This window comes from Cricetulus griseus, chromosome 8 (assembly GCF_003668045.3).
Source record: "Cricetulus griseus strain 17A/GY chromosome 8, alternate assembly CriGri-PICRH-1.0, whole genome shotgun sequence".
Taxonomy (NCBI): domain Eukaryota; kingdom Metazoa; phylum Chordata; class Mammalia; order Rodentia; family Cricetidae; genus Cricetulus; species Cricetulus griseus.
The window spans coordinates 32,067,813-32,090,178 of record NC_048601.1 but is presented as its reverse complement, the minus strand read 5'-3'; the positions used below and the strand labels follow the sequence as shown (position 1 = coordinate 32,090,178).

Below are 22,366 nucleotides of genomic sequence, written 5' to 3'. Positions count from 1 at the left end.
GTCCTTAAATTTTTAGGACACTTCTTGAAATGTCAAATAGCTCCTGCTACCCCCGGTCTTAGTTTTCCACTGCCTCATCCTGTTTCTAGCTGTGTTCTTAGCTCTCTACATTTGAAGCATTCAGTCCTTCTTGCAACTTTAACTTTCAGCTAAAGCATATTTCAGGGTCGCTGATGGAGGAAACACGCAGACAGAATAGACAGAAGGGTAGAAATGCCACGCTGGGCCCTCTACCCACAATGGTCAAGTTACCCTTGCAAACAACCACAGAGTAGGTTTGAGAAAAAAGTTAAGCTGTTTTATTTCACAGGATAGCTCCACATCAAACCAGCAGGCACCATCAGAATACGCAACAGAGGATCCAATCAGACACTCTATAGGACGGGCATTTGGTCATAAGGTAGAGAAATGATACCCAGAAGAGGGCAACACAGCATCACATGGGGACAGGCAACCAGCAATTTCTTAGGGTGGTTTCAGTTTGTTTTTCCTGTCACAATTTGAGGGGAGAATAAAAGCAAAGAAAACAAAATAGACCAGCCACTCTGAAGCAATCAGAAGCAAACCTATTGCCAAACCATGTAAACAGTCACACTGCCTGGAATGAGGGCCTGGGCAGCAGAGCTAGCCTCAACCCCCTTCCATCTAGGGAAGGAAAGTGCACTCTGGCAGTTCCACTTCAAGGAACAGCTTTGATTTGCCCGGGACAGTTTGCACAGAAAGGAGGTGTCAGCAAAGGGCAGCAATGGCCCTTTGGCCAGTCCCAGATGATGGGACAATAGAATGCTGGCAGATCAACCTCAGAGAGGCCAGGAGGTCTCAGACTGACAGTGAAGTCCTTCTGGCAGTTTCCCTGGGCAGCTTTGAGTATGTGGAAGTCTCCACTTGCAATTCAGCTCAGTGGAGAAGAGACCCCAGAGAACCAGGGAAGTTGACCTGCACTGTCCGCATTAGCATAGCAAAAAATCAGCTAAGCAATGTCTCAGCTCACCCCTTCCTGCCTTTCCTCCATCACTCCTTTCCCTTCCAGCCCAGCAGGACTCATTACCACAGCTAGAAGCACCAGCCCCCTCCACCCCTTTCTGGGTTTCTCAAGAGAATGAGGCCTTCGCTCTAGTGTGGAGCCATCTGGAAGATGAGAATTTGGAAATAGAGAGGCTTAAGAGGGAGGCCATTGTGTGAGTCCTCAGGGTTTTCCATCAATTGTTTCAAATGTATGTGCACTGGCCACTCAACGATGACCAGGTACCAGGTCACGAGATGTCCTCTGCATCCATGACTCCTGAATAAGAAAGGAATGCACCCAACAAGGCACTCCAGGAGATGCCAACGAAGGGAGCCCCATGTACAGGTTTCTCTCCCACCAGCTCCCCACCTTGTGTACCACAAATGTTTTAAGTGTTTATAAGGCAGATCTCTGAACTGCTGGTTCCAGCCAGTAGCCAATGGACGGCTCCATTTCCCTGTGTCTCTTCCCACTCCGATTTGATTTCTTCACTGGATATAAACCTTTCTGTTCCTTAGGAATCCATTTCCCTCCTGACCCCTGGTTTAGTGACTTCAGAGAAAAGACTCTCTAGTCTTAACTCCCAAGCCCACAATTCCCTCCAGTTGTGTGCTCTGTCCGGCGGGGTTCAAAAGGCGCTTCAAGGTGAAAAGTTAGCACTGAAAACAAGGAAAGGTGACATTTGTTCACAGGATCCCACAGCTCAGAGCAGCTCGATGAGGAAAAGGGAAGGGAGGGCAGGGAGGGCGAGTGGGGTCGGAAGCTCAGCTTGTTCTCAAATTGATCGGAGAAAGGTCTTTAGTGGCAGCTGGGCCACACAGTGCCCAGGAAACTAGACCAGGAATTAATTGTCTTTGGTCAGTTTTAATTAAATGAACATCTTGCTGGTTCATTCCTAAAACAGACTGAACACCGGTTATACATAAAGACAAAAGGCTTGACCTCGGATGAGTTGGAAGTTAAGAAATCATTCTGTGAAGCCAAAATAATTTTTTTAAATGCCCGTTATCAACTAACTGATCAGCACAGCTTTCAATAATGGTGATGAACATTGATAGACACCACTTCCCCTCGTACGCTTGGCTATATTGAGGGCTACTAACTATGTCACTACACCCCCCACCCCAATCACTGTACAATTAGGTTTCTGGTATTTGTTTTTACATTGATCTATCTACTAGGTGCAAAGATTTGGTGAGTGGCATTGGCTATAATGCAATTGTAGCCTTCTTTTAAAAAATTACAGTTTCACATTTTAACAGTTACTTTCCAGCATTTAACAAATACAGCAATATATAGTGGACTAAAAACAGGCAGGAGTTGGAAGGGAGATGCTCACACTCGATAGACACGGATGGGACTGAGTTGGGGCCTGGGGGTGGCTGAGACATGCAGGGGACCAGATGAAGTGTGTGTCGGGGATGGGGGTGGACAGTGTTTTTCCATTTGTTCTGCATCGAAGCTCAGGTTGGGGGTTGGAGGAGTTGGGGACTCGTCTGCCATCTGTGCGTGCGCTTCCCTAAATGTGAACTCATCAGCCACTTGCCGATGGGGGAAAAATAGATGCTTAAGGAAAACAGCTGAGGCTCTGCTCTTGGGACATTTGGGGAGAAGCAGCAAGGAAAAATGAAATAAGTCAACCCAGAGACGAATCTGCACAGCATAACTGGCATTAGGTGTGTCAGGTAATAGATTTGTAAACTCAATTTTGCTTTTATCCAGTATTCAGGCAGCCAATGTTGCATTTTGCCTGGGAGGTAAATGGACTTAAAAATCTGGGGATAGCCCTGGGATACAAAAGAGACATCTTATCTCCTGGGTGCATAGCAGAGATAGCAGACACTTGGAAATGAGGGCTTCCAGAACCTGACCTGATGAAGCCCACTAAGCCATCTGACATATCTTGCACAGGTTCCAGCCCACCCCCAGGCCTTACTCTCTTCAACTATAAAATGGAGAGTTCTTTATGTGCTCAAAGACAGAGGGCCCATTATAGCAATAGTTGAGAGGGAAGGAAGGCTTGGTGGCTTGGCCTCTCCCTGACATTTTCATTTTGTGCCCATTTTTGATTCCATATTCTACCCAGTGCTGACCTTACAGGCAAAGCAGAAAGTGATTCTCCCCACACCCAAGTACCAGTGACACACTAGGTTCCCTCCCTGGGAAAGAGGGCAAATTGCCTTTTAATGGAGGACCCAAGAGATGGTAGAAGCAAGCCCAATGGGAAGAAAAGCCAAGGATGACATTTCAAAGTGTCTGTAGTTTACAGGAGTGCTGTATTCAAGGGTCACACAGATCCTATCTGGTGGGAGCTGTGACTCAAATTCTGGGTTTTGTACTGTAAAACTGAGACAGGCAGAGAGCCATCCAGAAGGGGTCCATGTATATGTGTGTGTGTGTGTGTGTGTGTGTGTGTGTGTGTGTGAGAGAGAGAGAGAGAGAGAGAGAGAGAGAGAGAGAGAGAGAGAGAGAGAGAGAGAGAGAGAGAACAGGGAGATCCTTGGTTTGATATAAGGAGGAAGAGCAGAAATGGTCCCATCAGGATTAGATTTGCCTGTGATGCATTACCAGAAAATCTGGAATTATCTGGAAAATGGAGACAACAAAAGTGCAGGTAAAATGGAACAAAAAAAAGAGCCATGCAGAAGGCTTTTTTGTCCTATTGCAATCACAAACCTTGATTCTACCACCACGTTTTGTCTACATTAACTGCTTTAGAAGAAATGGAGGAAGAGGAGGGAAGGGAGGGAGGGTGGAGAGCACTTCCACTTTCATAAAATCTTGCCCTATGGTGTTTCCTAGCACAACCCTCCTAGGACGGAGGCCAAGGGTTGACTGGGCACCGGAGGCTCTGGTGGGAAGCACAGTGTGCTGTGGCCTAATTTCAAAAGAAATGATGTGATTCAACACCTCCTCGCCCATTTCATTCCAAACCTGACATAGCATAATTAGTAGAAAGAGGAAGAAGAAAAACATGAAATATTGAGAAGTAAACTTCCATAGTCACCACAGATTTATCCCTTCAGTATGTCTAGGGTGTGAAATACTCCATACTACTGTTTGGTTTTTGTGGGTTTTTTGTTGTTCTTTTTTTCCCTAACCACAGGTAATGCTGTGCTAGAATGGGACATAGCATCTCACCACCTGGATTCTGCATACAAACCCAAGGGTCTTCACACCAACCTCCCCTGTGCCTTTTAGGTTGACCTTTGGCCTCCAGATGACAGGGCAGGGTCTCTGGGGGTGTATGGAGGGTTTTCTATGAAGGGTCCCCCCACCTTTAGGAGCAGCCTGCTTGGGGGTACCGCCTGCCCCACCCTTCCTTGAGGGGCAGACTGTTCTGGAAGGCCACAACTTCTGGAGACTGTTTCTGGTTTTGTGTCTCTGCAGTTAGTGGTATATTGCTTCGTTCGCAGTTAACTGTGGGGCCTCTAAGTTCTCCCAGAGAAGTCCCTGCAAATCCCACCGAGTACAGTGGGAGATGTTTGGTGGCATGGGTCTGAGGTAAATCTAAGTTTCATAAAAAGAAAAAAAGGAGCGTCTATATACAGTTAGCATGTGTGTATGTCCAGCTCTCTAGTATATGTATATAGATGCATAAATATATATACACACACCTACAGACACATACGTACACATATGCGTATATATGCACGTATTTATATACACACACACATATACGTATGTAGAGAATATCGAGAGAATAATTTTCCAGTGACAATATGAGAAGCTGGTAAGCATCTGCCTCAATCTCAGGAAACACTGTCCTTGGGACTGATCTTGTTCCAGCATTCCTTGGCATGTCTATTTGCCCACAAGAGGTCTGTGGCATTCACATGGCTGAGTAGGAGGTGCAGCTAACACCTGGGCCTCTGCTCTCCACAGACATATACCCTCCCAGGCTGACCTTCTAGGATCTGCCCTCCAAGGCCAGAAGATCCCTGGGAAGCAAGTGGAAGCCACCAAGGCCACCCTAGGCCATGGTGTGCAGCAGTGGGCCATGGCGGTATCACCGGTCCTGCAGGTCACATAGTGCCAGACTTGTCCGAGGAGCTATTGGGAAACATCTTCTCGGTAGGTGTCACAGCAGGGCTGCCCACGCCTGAGCTGCTACTGCTGGAGGATCGGTGCTGGACCACGGGTCTGACTGGACGCATTGGGGGTGGACGCAGCTGGGCACCAGCCAAGCGAGCCGACAGGGCAGGCTTGAAAGTGGTCATCATCTCGGTGGATGAGCTGCTGCTGCGGCGCATGGCAGCGTCAGGGTCTCGGATGACAATGGTGTGCAAGGGGCTGGCGGGCTCCGAGCTGATGGGGCCTGGTGGATTCTTCAGGGGCTCCAGGGTGTCCAGCACCACATCTGGCGCCTGCTTGACCGTGTTCTGTCTCTCGAGTTCCCGCAACTCATGCAAAGCTGTGCTCATGGTCTTCTCGATGTCCTGGGAACAGAGAGGGCTCTGGTCAACACAGGGTCTTCAGAGCAGCTAACTAATTCAAGGCCTTTCCAGAGGAAGTTTCCTAGGAGTCCCATTTCCCAGAGGGAGGCCAGACCCCGAGGGTATATTGTAACCAACACCAGGAATCAACATGAGCATCCCCTGTACCTGTCTTGCACAAGAAGTCACCGTCATAAGCGTAGGTCATGCTGTGGCAGGCAGACAGACATTTGTTCAAAAACTGACTCTGCTACTTCCTTGCTATTGAACTGCATGTACCTCTCTGGGCCTGAGAATTCTCACTGGTAAATTGCAGACAATTATAATACTTACCTCAAAGGGTTGATGAGTGCATACAGCGATCATATCTATGCAAAGAGATTGGCATAGCACCTGCCACTCAAAAATGGTAATAATGATCCCCGTAACAATGATACTTAATGCTGAGCACTGATCCAAAGCTTTTAATAACTTATTGGTAAGGTAGGGACAACTATTATACTCATTTCACACATAAGGAAACTGAAACTCAGACTAGTCAAATACCTTGCCCAGGGTCACACAGCTAAATAATAACACAGTCCAACCCAGGTGGTCTAGCTCCAGGGTCTCTGACTAGACATTGTTTTTGATTCTGTTTTCTTAAAAGTCCTTCATTCTAGGGGTAGAGAGATGAGTAGGTGGTTAGAAGCACTGGCTGCCTTTCCAAAGGACCCAGGTTCAATTCCCAGCACACACACAGTGGCTTTACAAAAGGCTGTGCCTCCAGTTCCAGGGATCTGTGCCCCTCGTCTGCCTCTGTTGGCACTGCACACATGTGGTACACATATACATGCAGGCAAAACACCCATACATGAAATCAAATGGAAAAAAATGTCCATCTTAACACATACAGATATTGAGAGACTTCACACCCTATCCTATACAATCGTTTAGCTATATGTCAGTTTTAAAAATTAAAAGAAATCCTTACCCATAGGGAAATGACTACCTACAGACCATATGGAATACATCCTAGATGACAGGAAGACCGCCTTCCTCTCAGCATTATGATCTAAAGGCTCATTTCTTGTTTAAAAAGTGGGGAAAATTAAATGACACATAGGACATCATCATATCTGCAGGCTCATCAGAAAGAGAATGCCTCAGGTGACAGATGTGAGGCACACCAGGCCAGCCTGAGCTCCTTGTATACCCAGTCCAGGGCAGGTCTGGGCCTGGAAGGCAGCACTGATCTGGCAGCTGGGCTAGCACCAGCCACTCTGAGCTGCACTGCACCCATCTGTCGAAAGCCCACATTGGCCGTGAAGATGTGGCAAGAGGATGGACACGAAGCTCTGCAAACTGCCAGACAGTGGTCATCCAACTCCTCAGAGCACAAGAGACCTGATTCATGGGGATTTCAAGGGGCCACCTCCATGTCCAGTGGGTGTAAGAGTGGCTGCTCAGGCTGATCTGACCCAGAACCCATGCAGGGCACAACAAGGGACCTGGCTTAAAACCTTCACTTGCAGGCACCATGCCCAATCTAAGCAATGGTGGCTACTAGGGGATGCTTGCTCTTCAACAGACTGGGGCCAGTACTGGAAGAAATGCTTGGCTCTGGGGGGGGGGGCAGATGGGGCTGGAGCCTGGAGCTACTGTAGAGTCCTCTATCCATCCAGAGTCTTCATCCTCTCCTTCCTGGATCTGCAGGAAGACTCCAGTATGCCCAGGGCATGTCCCTAAGCCGCCTCTTGCTCACCCCACTATCCCAGTCTATCCCATTTGCCTTCTATGTCCTGCTAATGACTAATATCAGCTTTTATGCTCCCCTACCATGTTAAACCCTTTACCCACCATGCTGGCAGCTTTAAGAAGGGGCCTTCAGGAGAGCCTTTATCCAGAGGCTCAGTTATGGGTGACTCTGCAGGAAGGGCTCTTCTGCCTACTGTATACACACAGGGTCACCAAAGCCTCCACCACCGTTCTGAGACTTATCTCCTATTGCACCCCACCCACCCATTTGCTCTCATCCAATGGGAGCTGAAGGCAAAAATGTCAATAAGTAAAATGTAATGTTCTCATCTCCCCTATCCCCGTAGAGCGTGAATGGGAAAGACAGAAAGCTCAGAGAAAGGTGGGCTGAGGAGTTTAGGCTGCAGCCTTGCATTAGTCTGATGAGGGATGCGTAAGTCTGCCAGGTGAAGCTGCAGGGAGGCTCTGGGGACTGGGGCATGGTTGGCAAGTTACTTGGTTTTCACCTCCTCCCCACTTCGTGGGACAGTATCACACGTTTCCAAGACAGCCTCTTTAACCTAGACTTCAAATCTATGTTGTTCAGGAGACCGGAGAATCTGGGGTGACTCCATCTACTATTTGGGGTTCTCCACACCACCTCCCCTTTGACTCCCACAAAGCCAAGGGCTCCTCAGAGATGAAGCTGAGCAAGTAGGTGGCTGTCCCGTGACTTCTTGACTGTTTTCCATGAGCTTCAGCTTTACTTCCATCCAGGAAACTATCCAGTTTGAGTGCGTGTATACTGACAACACCCTTAGTGTTGCTAAGTGTATTTCCTGAGTTAGGCTAACAAATGCTCCTCAGATAAAAACCCCAGAAGTCTGGAGATGGGATATACCCTGTTCTTGCTAGAGATCCCCAATGCACAGCAAACTATTTCAAGGTTCTAAAATGTCTGTAAATACGTCTTTCTACTTGGTCAGAGTACCACAGCATAAAAAAATAATGCTCTAACTCCACTCACTCCACTGACATCTCGTAGTGTCTGTGATGCATTAGGCACGGTGCTCTAACTGTGTTTGCTTGTCCATGTAAAGGACCCCAAGCCAGCTTTAGGAAGCCTCTGCTTTGTTGTGATGCAGTCTTTAGAAGACGCTGGGTATGAGGGTGATGGTTCTCAAGAGGATAGCCTTCACAGATGGAAGGCCAGGTTGGCTGTCTCCTCTGCTTGGTCCATGCCAAGGTACTAACCCCAAGGACTCCCTGGAAATGGGCATCAGGATATGATGTAAAGGTCATGTGTGGAGTTCTACTGGCAGTGCATTGCTTCCAGCCAGGGTATTCTCTAAGGATCTTCCCTTGAGTCTTGTAAAGACATGCTCAGAAGTTGATAAGGTCACCTTGTCCCATTCAAAATAGTACTCAAAAAGGCTATCTGCACAACAGATTCCCTCCAACCTGTGGGATCTGCTAGGCCCTGTCCGCTATCATCTCTTAAATGAGAGACAACATTGAGGGAGGTGCACAATGGACCCTTGCCCAAAATGACAGCTAGAGGAATACAAAGGGAAACTTCTGGAAATATGTCAAAAACAGACATGACCAGTGATGCTATGTGGTTTGCAAACAAACTGGTTCTGTTCATCTGGCCAATTGAGGGGGGGGGGGGACCATACAAATAGAAAACACTCTGGAAGAGCCTGAGATATCCTTCCATTGTGCTTCAGCTATTTAGTCCTGCCCACCTTGGGTCTTGGGTCAGACCCTCCCAGGGAATTATTTTCAAACTGTAGATTCTCAAAATATGATATTCCATCCCTGCTCATCAAAGACATCCAGCCAAGCGGCCATTTCACAGCTGCCATTCCAAGGTTGGCAGTTCTCCTTAACTATAAGCTCTTGTAGGCAGGGCCAAAATATAACCGGTCTCTACTGCCTCACTGTGCATGGTGAATGTCACACAACAGATGCTCAGGCAAGACTCATCAATAAATGAATAGAGTAATGAATGAAAGATGGATGGAGGCATGCATGGGTGGATACATGGACTCAATCATAGCATCTTGTGTGGAGAGACCTGCCATTGCCTCAGCCCCTTAATTCAGCTACCCCCTTTCTAGCCTGGACACCGTGGGGTCTTCTGGTCTTTATAGGAGCTCTAGCTAGTGGCATGGAAAAGAAGCCAATTCACTGTCTTGTCTGGCTGAGTCTCAAGTTCCACCGAGGCCACTATGATTGCCCACTCAGTAGTTCCCACCCCCTGTCCCACTGGGTGTCTCACTGGCCTAACTGGCTTCTGTGGGGCCCTTACTTCTGCCAGGGCCTCAGCCTCCAGGGACTTGTGGTCCCCTAGGCTGCTGTGCCGGGTGGAGCCGCAAGTCGACCTCATGGAGAGCCCTTCTGCCAGCGCCTTCTTGTCAGGGTAGTTGATGCTGCCAGCGCTCCCGAATGTCGCCATCCTCCTCTTCTCAGGGCTCTCAATCCGTCCCCGGCTGAGGGGGATTTTGTGGGGACTGCTGGGGCAGGCAGCAGCACGGGGTGGTGTGTCTATGCTGGGACCCAAGCCCCGGGGTGGGCTGTGTGTGTCGCCCCCGCTTCGGCGCCTGGGGATGGCCGCTCCGTCAGACCGTAGTCGCACTCTGCAAAGGAGCCAGGGGCAGGGAGCATGGGGCAGAAGTCAACCCTAGCCAGTCTCAGAATGGGCCAGCCAACCCCCATGTCATAGCTACATGCTAATCTAGAGGAGCTAGCACAGTGAAGCCTCATTCAGTCAGACTGTACAATTTGGTGATGAAAGGGCCAGTTCAGCCCTGTGACCCCTTCCCCTGAAGGGGAAAAGTAAACTTGGCTCAGGGAGAAAAGCTGAGAGTGGGAGCCAGGGTGGCTGCACTGCAAACCAAATTCTAAGTCAGGTCCTGGCAGGAAGATTCCAAATTGGAAATGCTGTGGCTAGCTGTGGTCATATATAGTCTGAAATCATTCAGACTCTAGCTGGTTTGAAACATTGAGGCTTGACTGTACCAAAAGGCCACAGTAAGCACAAGAAGGACCCCTGGGAATGAAACACCTGCTCACCATTGTCACCCACCAACCTCCCAAGAGCAGGCAGTCTATGCGGCTTCCCCAGATCTTGGAAAACAGCTCATTGAAGAGTGAACACCCCTGCACCCTGTGTTTATGGTACCTTGTCCACCTGCGGGGCTCTACTTATATAAAAGGGCATGAGCTGCTTATCAGTAGGACAAGTCTTTGACCTATGTCTGCAACAAGCTTTCCTATATTCTCCCAAATCCATTCTGGGAATCCACTACATTGACGGACTATTCCTCCCTCACCTGCCCAAATTTGAATAGTTTGAAAATAAGTTCAAGACTGCTGTGTCCTGTGGAGGTCACCCAAGGTACAGAGGCCTTCACAAGGGGAGGAAAGACTGGATGTGGATGAGGGCAGGAAGGGATGGTGGCTGGGAACAGACCAAGTCCATGGGATTGGTGGCGATTCAAACCCTTGCAAAGCTAAGCAAGCCTGTGGATGCCCCAGCAGGACCAAAGCATAGGTGTTGGGGAGGAAAGAGGCCTTGAGAAAGAAAAGAAAAGGTTGAGAGCGGGAAGAAGGGGAGGGGGAGGCAGAGGAGGAGGAGGAGGAGGAAGAGAGAGGCAGGGGATGATATGGTCCTCCTAGGAGCTGGGTACCATGCCATTCTCATCTATGGACCCAGTCTTTGCCTTCCCCATCCCTGGATTCTATCATCTTCTTGTGTCCAAAGCTGAATTAAGTAGAAGTCACAAAAAGAGGCCTCAGGACCTCAACTAAAATAAATTCTTGAATATGCCCCCATCGTAAGCTGCCACAGGTGCCTCTCGCTCTCTCTGCAAAGACTGGGTTGACCACATGATCCTTCAGGCTACAATGAGGGGATGGGGGACAGACTTTGACATTCTAAGAGGACAAGGAGCTGGGAGTGAAGCAGAGCGAGACTGTTAGCTTTGTCTCTTTTCCTGTTTCCAAGATGACTTGCACAGCTCCTTGCTGGTTTACAGGTCATGTGACACAGCCCAGTCTCAGTGAAGAAACTGGCATATCTGCTCCCTGCAAACAGGTGGGTGGAGTTGGGTATCAACTTTCACAGAAGAAGGTGTGAACTCTCTATTTAAGTGGTGTGTTTCAGGGATGGGAGACTGGGAGCTTTACATTTAAAAAATATTGTGTAACAATAGAAAGCTGGGAGGAGGAGCAGAAGCTGGAGAGAGAAAGCAAAGTACTTGCCAATTTTTCTCTCATGTGTTTGTGTCTCTATTAAATTAAAATTTTAAGACAGTCTTACTATGTAGCATAATCATAGGCTGGCCTATGATTATTTAAAATAAAAAGCTCTGCAATGCCGCATATGTCTTCCTCTGCCTTAATACCCCCCGCTACTCAAAGCTGAGTCCATTCACACCTGGAATCCTTGGGTCATTCCAGCCAGCCCACCCAGATATACTCAGGGTCATGCCTTGCAGAATCAAGGTGCTGTAAGAGTCTCCTCCTCCCCTTCTGCCCTCTTAACTTCTCCCAGTTCATACACAAACAAACAAACAAAGGGGGCACTAGTGGGACAAAAATGAACCCGAATTTCCTACCGGCCCATCACCCCCCCAAAGCCGTAATCAGAGATGTGCTCTGTGGGGGACTGGAGGTCATTCTTGGAGGAGGCCTTGTCATCGAGCAGTGGCCCACTGCTGGCCTCACTGTCAGCCTTTTGGCTCAGGCTGTCGGAGAAGGCATCGTCCCTGGGGAGAAGAGAGACATGAATTAGAGGTGGTCCGTGTCCTCTGGAGGAAGGCCCTGGATGCCCAGAGCTCCTCCAAAGCTATGGCTACCTGTATGTACCAGCAGCCCAGGCTGAACACCTCCCCACCACACACACATGCCTACCACAATGCTCCAATAGGCAGGCTCTCTTGTGGGTGGTTCCCTTGTATTCCACCCCATTCCACTGATTCTTTCTCCTTTTCTATCTGGTTCTCTCTCCTAGACCCTCTCAGTGATGGAGACAGGGTGGAGAAATAGGTGTTGGAGTCTGCAAGCTGAGCACAGGGTGTTGAGTGCTGAGTCTCCTAGCACAGGGTGCTGTATGCTGAGTTCCCTGTGGCTCCATGAGAAGTGGTTCAGAGCCAAGCAAGCAGGGAAGAACTACCTCCATCCATTACCTCCCAATCTGGAGTGCAGGACACTTGGGAGGTGGCCCTCTATTACAGCATCCCCTTTCTCATATGCTTGGCCTTGGCCTTTGCTCAAGCTCAGAACTTTCTTTCCTGCATCACAACATAGGCTTAGGGTTCCCTTCCTGTGGAGTTTAGTTCTGTGGCTCCCTCTAGGACAGGCTAGCTCTGCTGAGTCAATCCAAGCTGGAAGGGAATGAGAGCCCAGAAAAAAAACCTCACACAAAGTACTGACTTCTTAAACTTTCTGACAGGGCCGGATATTTGGGAGGTGTGGCATTTTTAGCTTCTTAAATCATTAAAAATGACACCTGGTTATTGTGCTTCTCCATCTCCTGAGAAGGTCACATCTGCAATGGAGGGCTATGGGCATTAAGGGGGGTGAGCTGGTCACTGGCTACAGGGAAAGCTCAGGATAGTGGAGGGATATAAAAGACTGGGATGGTAGTGACCATGGTGGGTAGAGTGCCCTGGTTGTGACTCATGGGTCTGGATGGTGGTCCTGGAAATAATACTATCTCTGAATAGTCTGAAAGATGAGCAATGTGCATATTCTTCTGTGGATATTTCCACTTAAAGGAAGTTAGAAAAAAAAACATTCTTAGAGATCATGAAGATTTGATACTGATCCCAGGAGAACAAATTGCCAGCATACAACCCAGTATTCCCCTTCTACTCCTCATTCCAGACATCACTAATCTATTACCTCATTCTTCACAGAAGGCCCCAGTTCTCACTCACATGTCCTGTACAACTATGTACTGATGAGGGATGAGTCCATCTACACCGTTGTGACGGCCCTCCCACCAGTCCTCTGAGGCACGGTGGTACAGGAGCAATGAGGCCCCTTTTTTGAAGGACAGCTCACGAGGGGACCGCCCCACGTAGTCAAACTTGGCGATGGCCTCAATCTGCTCCACTTCTGTAAGAAAATTAGGAGAAAGAGCATCTGTGAGGTCAGAGAAGTGGCTCAAGGCTCAGGTAGCCTGGTCTTCAGGCTACCTGAGGAGGACAATGGGCAGGTCTTGATGAGCACATGTGGAATGGGGTTTGGGACCCCAGTACTAGGAGTCTAGGTTCAGACTCCTCCCCACTGCTCGATCTTAGGCAATCCATGTAACTTCTCAGAATGTCCAGTGAGTACCAGGCTCAGTGGTGTAGACCTAGCATCTCAGCGTTCTGGATCCTAAGGCAGGACAATTACAAATCTGTAATTAGCCCAGGCTATAAAGCGATAACCTATCTCATAAAAAATTAAATAAACCAAGAAGTATAAAATGTCCACAGGGAGCTGGCATGCCAGATCCTTGTTTTCCATTGCATGATTATTGAAACCAGTTTGGCAAGATGTGATAATACATACCTATAATCCAAGTACTTGGGAGGCAGGATAACAGGAGTTTGAGGCTAGCCTGAGCTACATAGACCATATATCAAATGTGTATGTGGGGGGTGGGTATATGAAAAAATTTCTTTCCTTATACACCTCAGCATACATTCTACCCCCACTTTCCCATGAGCCCTTTTCTTTCTTGTCCAGTTACACATAAGTATCACGCACAGCCTGCAGGACTAGATTTCCATCTCTGCTCACTCACAGTACTTTCAGGGGCTCTTCAGCTTCCAAATGGTGAATGGAAATAAGGACATAGCACAGCCAAAACTCATGGCTGCAGCTACTACTTAGGTGGAAATTTAGAGTTGCAAATGACTATGCTAAGAAAAATCCTAAATCAGTAACCTCCACCTTCACCTTCAAAAAAAAAGGGGGGAGTGCAGGGGCTAGAGAGATGGCTCAGTGGTTAAAAGGAGGCTGCTCTTCCAGAGGACCCAGGCTTGATTCCCAGCACCTATAACTCAGCTCAGATTCCAAAGGATCTAATGCTCTCTTCTGGCCTCCAAGCACACCGCATGCACACAAGCACACATGTACCTCATACACATAAACTAAAAACAAATTTAAACCATAAAAATTTAAAGACATTAGAAGTACAAGCTAAAGCTAAAGCAAGTAGAGAGTGGGGAGTAATGCAGATTAGGTAGAATTAAATGAGATAGAGACTAGGGAAACAGACACAGTCCAAGCTGCTGCTTTCAAAAAGATCAATGAAATTAACAAACATTTGGCTCAATAAACCAAGAAAATAAGAGAGAAAAATCACATTAATAAAATGTAAAATCAGGAATTAAAGGGAAACATTAATGTGATTACTTTGAAGGAAAAGGGGTATCATAAAGAAATATTACCAACAATTACATGTTAACAAATTAGGTAAGTTGGATGAAACGGGCACATTGCTTTAAAATGTAGACTACTGAAACTGACTTGAGAAATAGAATATCTGGGGCCAGTGGGGTGCTCAACAGGACAGGGTGCTTGTCACCAAGCCCAGCAATGTATTCCATCCCTGAGTCCTACATGGCAGAAGGAGGGCACCAACTCCTGCATGTTATCCTCCAACCTTAGATGTGCAAATCACAGTATAAACACCCCCTCCCACAATAAAGAAATACAAAAAACAAAAAGTAGAACGTCTGGGGCCGGTAAGATGGCTCATGGGTAAAAGTGCTTGCTGTACAAGTCTAATGACTTCAGTTCTCTTATTAAACCATGTTGAAAAATAAAAAGCTGGATACAGTGGTCCACATCTGCCATCCAGCACTCTTGTGGTGAGATGGGAAGAAGAGACAAGAGAATCACCCAGAGTCACACAGGCCAGATAGCCTGTAGCATGCAGTGGCAGAAACCCTATCTCAACAAGAAGAAGGAGAAAGTTGTCCTCTGACTTCTGTGTGCATGCCACATCATGCATGTGCCTGCCTGTCATTCATGCACATGTACACATGGTAACAGTACATTTTGTAAAAACAAATAGAAAACCCAAATGAGTCTCCAAGAATGTGAGCCAACCACCAAAGCACTACTCAGAAAGAAATGCCCAGCCCCATAAGGCTTCACTGCTGAGTTCCACCAAACATTTAAACAGTAATAATTATTCACTGAGTCTTCCCAAAAGCACAAGAGGGGGAGACATTTAGCAACACATTTCATGAGGCAAGTATTATCTAACACAAAACCTAGAACATATCACCAGGAAACTGCAGCTTGATATCTTTTACGAATATGGATGATTTTTTTTCTCTACAAAATATTAGCAAATTGGATGGAGGGGAATGTAAAAGGAATTGTTTTCCATACCTGAGAAGAATTTATCCCAGTAATGTAAAATTGGTTTAACATCTAAAAATTCAACAAGTCTTATCAGTAAGATAAAGAGAAAAAATGACATAAACATCTCAACAGATGAAGAAAAGCCTTTGACAAACATTAACATCTTTTCCTAACAAAACACTCCACAAACTAGGAACAGAAGGGCACTTTCTTGACTTGATAAATGAACCTCTGAAACCTCACTGCTGGGTGGGAGAGATGGCTTAGCCTTTAAGAGCTCTTGCTGTACACTCATGAGGACTTGAGTTCAGATCCCAGTATCCACAAGACAAGTCAGACATGGGACACACACTTGAGAACTCAGCTCTGAGATAGGTGAAGACAGAGGTCCCCTGAGGCTTACTTGGCTTCTGGGCCAGCAGAAAATATGTAAGCCCAGGTTCAGGGAATTTTGCCTTAAAGAAATAGTGATGAGAAGGGGAGAAGAAGAGGGATGCTGAGGACATGAGGGAGCAGAAAATATGAGTCAGGGGAAGAATACACGATAACAAGAATGGAGATATCATAATAGAGGGAGACATTTTTGGTTTACAGAGAAATCAGGCACTAGGGAAATGTCTGGAGATCTACAAAGATGACACCAGCTAACTATCTCAGCAACGGAGGAGAGGCTACCTTAAATGCCCTCCCCTGATTATGAGATTGATGACTGACTTATATGCCTTCATCCAGCAGCTGGTGGAAGTAGAAGCAGACACCCATAACTAATCACCGATCTGAACTGGAATCCAGATGCAGAGAAGGACCAGTGAAGAGCACAGAGTCCAGACCACGCTGTGAAACACACAGAAACAGCTGACCTGAACATCCGGGAACTCTTGCTCCCCAGTCTGATAGCTGGAATACCAGCATGGGACTGATCCAGACCCCATGAACATGGGTTTCTGTGAGGAAACCTCAGAAATCTATGGGACCTCCTGTAGAAGCCCAGTATTTATCCTTAGCATAGGTGTGGACTTTGGGAGCCCATTCCATATAGAGGAATACCCACTGAGCCAAGACACATGGGGGGTGGGCCTAGGCCCTATCCCAAAGGATATGAAAGACTCTGATGACACCCTATGGAAGGCCTCACCATCCAGGGAGAGCAGAAAAGATATGTGACAGATAAGGTTTTAGTTGGTGGGGGTAGGGGAGGATGGGTAGGAGAAGGGAAATGGGATTGTCATGTAAAACAATCCTGTTTCTAATTCAAATAAAAAAAAGTTGGAAAAGAAAAAAAAAAAGAAATAGTGATCATGAAAGACACCCAACAAACCTTTTCTTGTCTTATGTGTGTGCCAGGCGTGAGTACACATGCACACATGTGCATGGAAACACACTCTTACAGACACTTATGAAAAAAAAAAAAAGCCTTGACAGCTAATATTATATCTTGTGGTAAAATGCTGGCTGCTTTCTCTGTGTAGTGGTTTGAAATGAGAATGGCCTCCACAGGTTTGCATGTTTGAATATTTGGTCCCTAGTCAGTGGAACTGTTTGGGAAGGAATATGAGGTGTGGCCTTGTTGGAGAAGGTGTATCACCAGGGGTGGGCTTTGGACTCTAACCCTCTGACACTGTAAGCCCCAAAATAAACTCTTTCTTCTCTAAGTTTGCTTGGCCATGGTGTCTTATTACAGTAATTTAAAGTAATTAAGACACCTCAAAAGAAAGAAGGCAAGACAAGGGCCTTCATGAATATAGTCAAAATAATGAGTAACAAAATAAAAACTGGTGGACTGGACTCCATCAAAATTAAAACCTTTTGTTCTTCAAAGGACAACATTTGGAAAGCAACAATCAAGTCTCATAATAGAATAAAATATTTGAAAATCGTGTTTGAGATAAGAAACTTATATTTAGAATATGTAAAGAGCTGTTACAACTCAATACTAAAAAGACAAATTTAAAATGGGCAAGAGACCTAAAGGCAGAATATTCATTGCTGGAGATAGAAGTTTAGTGTTGCCCCCTCAGCACCATGGGTCCTCGTGTACTGAAGGACAGCTGTGCTACTTGGAGAGCTGTGTGGCTGTGGGGACTGGTCCTGTGGCTGACTCCAGTAAGCATGAGAGTCCCTGTGAGATTTTTTTTTTACCTAGTCTCTGCCCACTATGCCTTACTGGGTAAGGAGGCCTGAGTCCATTTTACTCAGATTGTCATCTGTGTGGTCTGATTTCCATGGAAACCAGCATGACTCGCTGTTCCTCATCTGGCAAGAGTAGAGGAATCAGCTAGATGGTCTCTTCCTCTAAACACACACACACACACACACACACACACACACACACACACACACACACACCTGCTTCTCTCCATGCTCCTCATATTGGAGCAATTCTCAGGTGCCCAATATGATCTCAGGGATATGAGGAGCTGCTTCCAATCTGTTGAGGTTTGCTGAGAGATCAGGAACTCCTTGAGGACCTACCTCATTCACCACCAGGTCCCAGGTCCCAGGTCCCAGCAAAGGTTTGGTGTAGAGCAGATCCTTGAGCTGGGGCCAGGAACAGTAGAGGAACAGGGATGCTTTCCTGTTAGACATTTGTCTCTGAGGATTTGTACTGACTCAAGCAGGACACACAGAGGATGACATGGGCAAGGAGTGGTATATAGTAAATGCACAGCACCCACCAGATCTTCTCTATGCTGGGTCCCTCTCCATGCTGAAGGGCAGCTGTGCTGCTTGGGGAGCTGTGTGGCTCTGGAGACCTGCCCTGTGGCTGGCTTGAGTAAGCCTAAGAGCCCCTGTGAGGTTTTTATTTTTGGCTTAGACCCTCTCCCCCTACTCACCTTCATCACTGGTGTGAGGCTCTGTGCCATTGTCATGGTCAACTTCATCAATGGTCCCTGGCTCACTGTGTGGGCTGTCACTGCAAGCAAACATAGGAAGAGGATGTGTTGGGGACTTTCTTAAATACTCCCTTAGTGACTCCTAGTTCTGGAATTGACTAGATTGTCAAAGGCTTGAGTATGTGGCCCACATGTATTAGAAACATCATCCCCAATGCCACAGTGTTGGGAGGTACAATCTAAGCACAGGTGACTAGGCCATATGGGCTGTGTTGTCAGAAATGGATCAGTGTTGATCAAGGTTAGTTACATGAGAGCAGACTTATAACTGTGCTAGCCCTGACCCCTTTGGGCAATCTTACTTGTTCTCACACTTTCTTTCCCTCTGCCTTCCACCATGGGATGATTATCATGACTGCCCTCACCACATGTGGTATACCTCGTAGTTTTCAGTACCTTGAGCTACAGAGACTTCAGTTCGTTATAGATGACGCAGTCTTAAGTACACTAGCAGACGTGGGCTGAAATGCTATGACATCAATGAGATTCAGATGGCAGAGGGAAACTGCAAGCTTCTGGAGACCAGGGCTCTCCTTATGGGGGTGTGTTTGCATGTGTGTGCGTGTGTGCGCACCTGCGTGTGTGCCTGTGTATGTTCTAATACACACCACTGTATTAAATAGGAAGGACTCAATGACAAATCAAGTGGACCAGGTCCCTGACCTCACTGCTCACATTCTAGGGAGAGAAGACAACCCAGGTAATAAGGCCAGTGCATAAAACAGTTGCAAGATGAAACAATGATTTATAAGAGAGAAACAGGCTGAAACAGAGTAGCAGGGGGGACCAACATAGAGTGATCTAGATGGCTTTTAAGAGGAGGTGACATTTATGATGTCATTAAAAAAAATAGAGAGCTCTAGGCAGCTCAGCTGGTAGTGTCTAGCGCGTACAAAGGCCTGCCTTCTCTCTCAGGCACCACACAAACCTGGCCTAGCAGTGCATGTCTGTAATTTCAGCTCTCAGTAGGTAAACGCAGGAGGATCAGAGGCTCAAGTGAGCTTCGGCTATATAATGAGTTTGGGGCCAGTCTGGGCTCCACCAGACTCTGTTTTAAAAGGAACAAAAAGAAACAGAGACTACATTGAAAAATTCCCCATTGCCACCAGGATTAGATTCAAATAAAGGTCACCAGAATTGGCTACCAGCTGACCTGTGTAGCCTGGTACCTCAGCACCCTCCTGTCACACACCCCAACTCAACAAGTTGAGCCACTTTTCATTCTTTTCAGACTTTCTTGGCCCAGGCCTCTGAACTGGCCCCAGTTTAAGCTGCTGGCTTGGATCTTTCTTTACCTCCTTTGGGAAGCCTTTTCCTGGTGGCCTGTGATTGGCTCAGGGGCCCCTTCTGAAATAGCTTGCTTCCAGTTCTCTTAACACGCCTTCCCTCCCAGCTGAAGCTAATCTTACTCAGGCACCATCTCTACCACCTGGAAACCTGGAGATCCAGTCCCCAGAGGATGCTGGGTGGTGGCAGGGCAGACAGGACTGCTGAATGAATGGATTTTGTCCAGTGTACTGAGACCTTCAGCTTCTTCTCCCTTGTTAGTTTTGAAAATACCTTCAAAATGACCACGTAATTGCTAATTTTCCAGTCTCATCAGAAATGAAGAAAAGTGTTAAGTGTTGAGTGTGTATTGTACATGTATAATTTGTGTGTTTATCTTCTCTTTGTGCCAAAATTGTGCTTCCTAGCTAAATAAGGGTCCTGTACAGCGTTAGGACAGGGAGCTGTGACCAGATGCCACTGTGACCAGACACCCTTGTGGCCCTTCATGTCTATTTGGGGAAGAATTTGCACCGAGACAGAGGGGCCTCTTTGAAGCAGTTGCCCCCCAAGCCTAGAGAACACAGGCAATTGAAGCATTCAGGCATACTTTAATCAAAAGCCAAATTCCCACTGGGCATGGTAGATCAAGTCTATGATTCCAGCACTTACTGAGGCAGGAGGATCACAAGTTCAAGACCAGACTGGGCTAAATAGTGAGACTCTGTTTCAAAACACCAAGCTGAAAGGCCTAAGTTCCCTGCAGGCTCCTGGCAGAAGGACTTACATGTATTTCTGTGTTGCCCTGGAGTGGGGACAATATGACAGCTGGGACATTTGGCTAGTCTCAAGCAGTACGCACCTCCCTCCCAAATTACTAAAAATGTAATTGGTAGAAAAGGCATACAAATTACACATTTGTGAGGTACCACGTGATCCTTCAATAATATGCACACATTGTTTGATGTTTAAATCGGGTAAACATACCCGTTTCCTTAAACGTTTACCTTAAAAGTATTTATTTTATTTTAAAAGTTATTTGTATGTGGGGGTGGGGTAGGAGTGGAGAGGATATGTGTATGTATAAGTGCAGGTGCAGGTATAAGTGCCCTCCTTGGAGGGCAGAAGAGGGCATCAGATCACCTGGAGCTGGAATTACAGACAGCTGTGAGCTGCCTGATGGGTGCCGGGAACTGAACCGGGATCCTCTGTAAGAACAACGCATACCCTTAGCTGCTGAGCCAGATCAGTGCTGATCCAGCCCCAGCACTGATCTTTTTTATTTTATTTTGGTGCCGAGGATCCAATTCAGGACCTCCCGTGCAGTAAGTATATGGTTTACCACTGAACTATACATCCCGAGCTTCTCTATCATTTTTCCATGTGAAAACTTTCCTTCATTCTAGTTTTCTGAAACACCTTGTATGTTGGCACTGCCCATAGTTACTCTTTCATTACAACTTAAACACATATCTATCGTCACTCTTTCAGGCTTAGCTTGGGAAAGGTTGCCAGGCCTGATTCCAAAAAGGTTCTTAACTATTTCTCCTAATACAGGGAATCATGACAGCAGAGAGAGCTACCCAACTAATGACCGTTGACCTGAGTGGGACATTCAAAGACACGAAGCTCTGAAAGAGAGAACTCCTGAGTGGGAGAGGTCCGTGACAGGAGTGTCACTTTCAGCTGCTGAGGTTCATGTGGGGACACCCTCTCCTCTGCTTCCTGAGATAGGCCTCACACCTGGATAGCCACCACATTATGAGAGATCCTCAGGCTCAAACGGAGCCCTGAAACAACTCCTGGAAGCATCGTATCGGAACACCTAGAAAGAGAACCTCTTTTTTGGTTGGGGCTGCAGAGAATGGGTGACAAAGCTGGAGCTGCTTGCTGGCTGCCTTCTGACAGTCACTAAGAGAAAGGCTGTCTGAGACGAAGACAGCACAAAAGTAAGCAAAGCCAGGGGTGGAGACTACAGGGCTCGGTCCTCCTGGCAACAGCCGAGCCTCTGGACCCAGCCACACCTGGAGACACAGCCCTGAATATTTCAGTAAACTAAATTGCAAATGCACATTTGGCGTAGGCTATCTGGAGGTGTGTTTTATTCCTTGTAACTTACACAATCTTGGCTGATATATCTGCCGCTCATGTGGGACTGCTGGGAAGCCCTCATGGAAAACTATGTATGATGCACGGACCCTATTGTAATGAGAAAACTGAAAGGCTTCCGAGGGCTCTTAACAATGTTAGGATGGTGCTAATGGTAATATCAGGAGGAAGGGTGCCTTACCAGTACTCTTCCCCTCCAGCCATGCATTTTTCGTACACAGGTCCCTCTAGCTCCCGTGGGCTGGGGAAGATGGCTTCATGGTGGATGATGATGGTTTTGATGACTTCATTGACATGCGCCTGGCAGGATACAGGGTCCTGCCCATCAGGGATGTGCATGAGGGTGGGCCCGAAGCAGATGGCCAAGTTGTAGGGATCCATCATGTTCTCATCACTGTACTGGGAAAGGCTAGGAGAGAGCAGGTATCCACCATTCACCCAAAAGGCAAATCCTCCCCCTCTTTTGGTGGGGAAGGATGGACTCTACTCAAATGCAAGAAGGTTCTATAGTTCAATTTATGACAGTAGCATTCATGAGAGCCTTGGGACTCCCCTCCCAG

General features: G+C 47.1%; 1 protein-coding gene across 5 annotated transcripts in view; it reads right to left on the bottom strand.

Annotated features, from left to right (window-relative positions):
• Positions 1 to 272: 272 nt before the first annotated feature.
• Srgap3 (SLIT-ROBO Rho GTPase activating protein 3) overlaps positions 273 to 22,366 on the bottom strand; it is a 222,371-nt gene continuing 200,277 nt past the window's right edge. For 4 of the 5 annotated variants that reach the window (XM_035448412.1, XM_027429039.2, XM_035448410.1 and 1 more), the window contains 6 exons: positions 21,988 to 22,215; positions 18,372 to 18,451; positions 13,107 to 13,287; positions 11,784 to 11,933; positions 9,473 to 9,800; positions 273 to 5,445 (listed from right to left, as the gene is read on the bottom strand). In XM_035448412.1, the coding sequence (XP_035304303.1) occupies positions 5,032 to 5,445; positions 9,473 to 9,800; positions 11,784 to 11,933; positions 13,107 to 13,287; positions 18,372 to 18,451; positions 21,988 to 22,215 (1,381 nt within the window). In that variant the 3' untranslated portion in view covers positions 273 to 5,031. The remainder of the gene's footprint in view (positions 5,446 to 9,472; positions 9,801 to 11,783; positions 11,934 to 13,106; positions 13,288 to 18,371; positions 18,452 to 21,987; positions 22,216 to 22,366) is intronic. The other variant, XM_027429041.2, reaches the window with a different exon arrangement.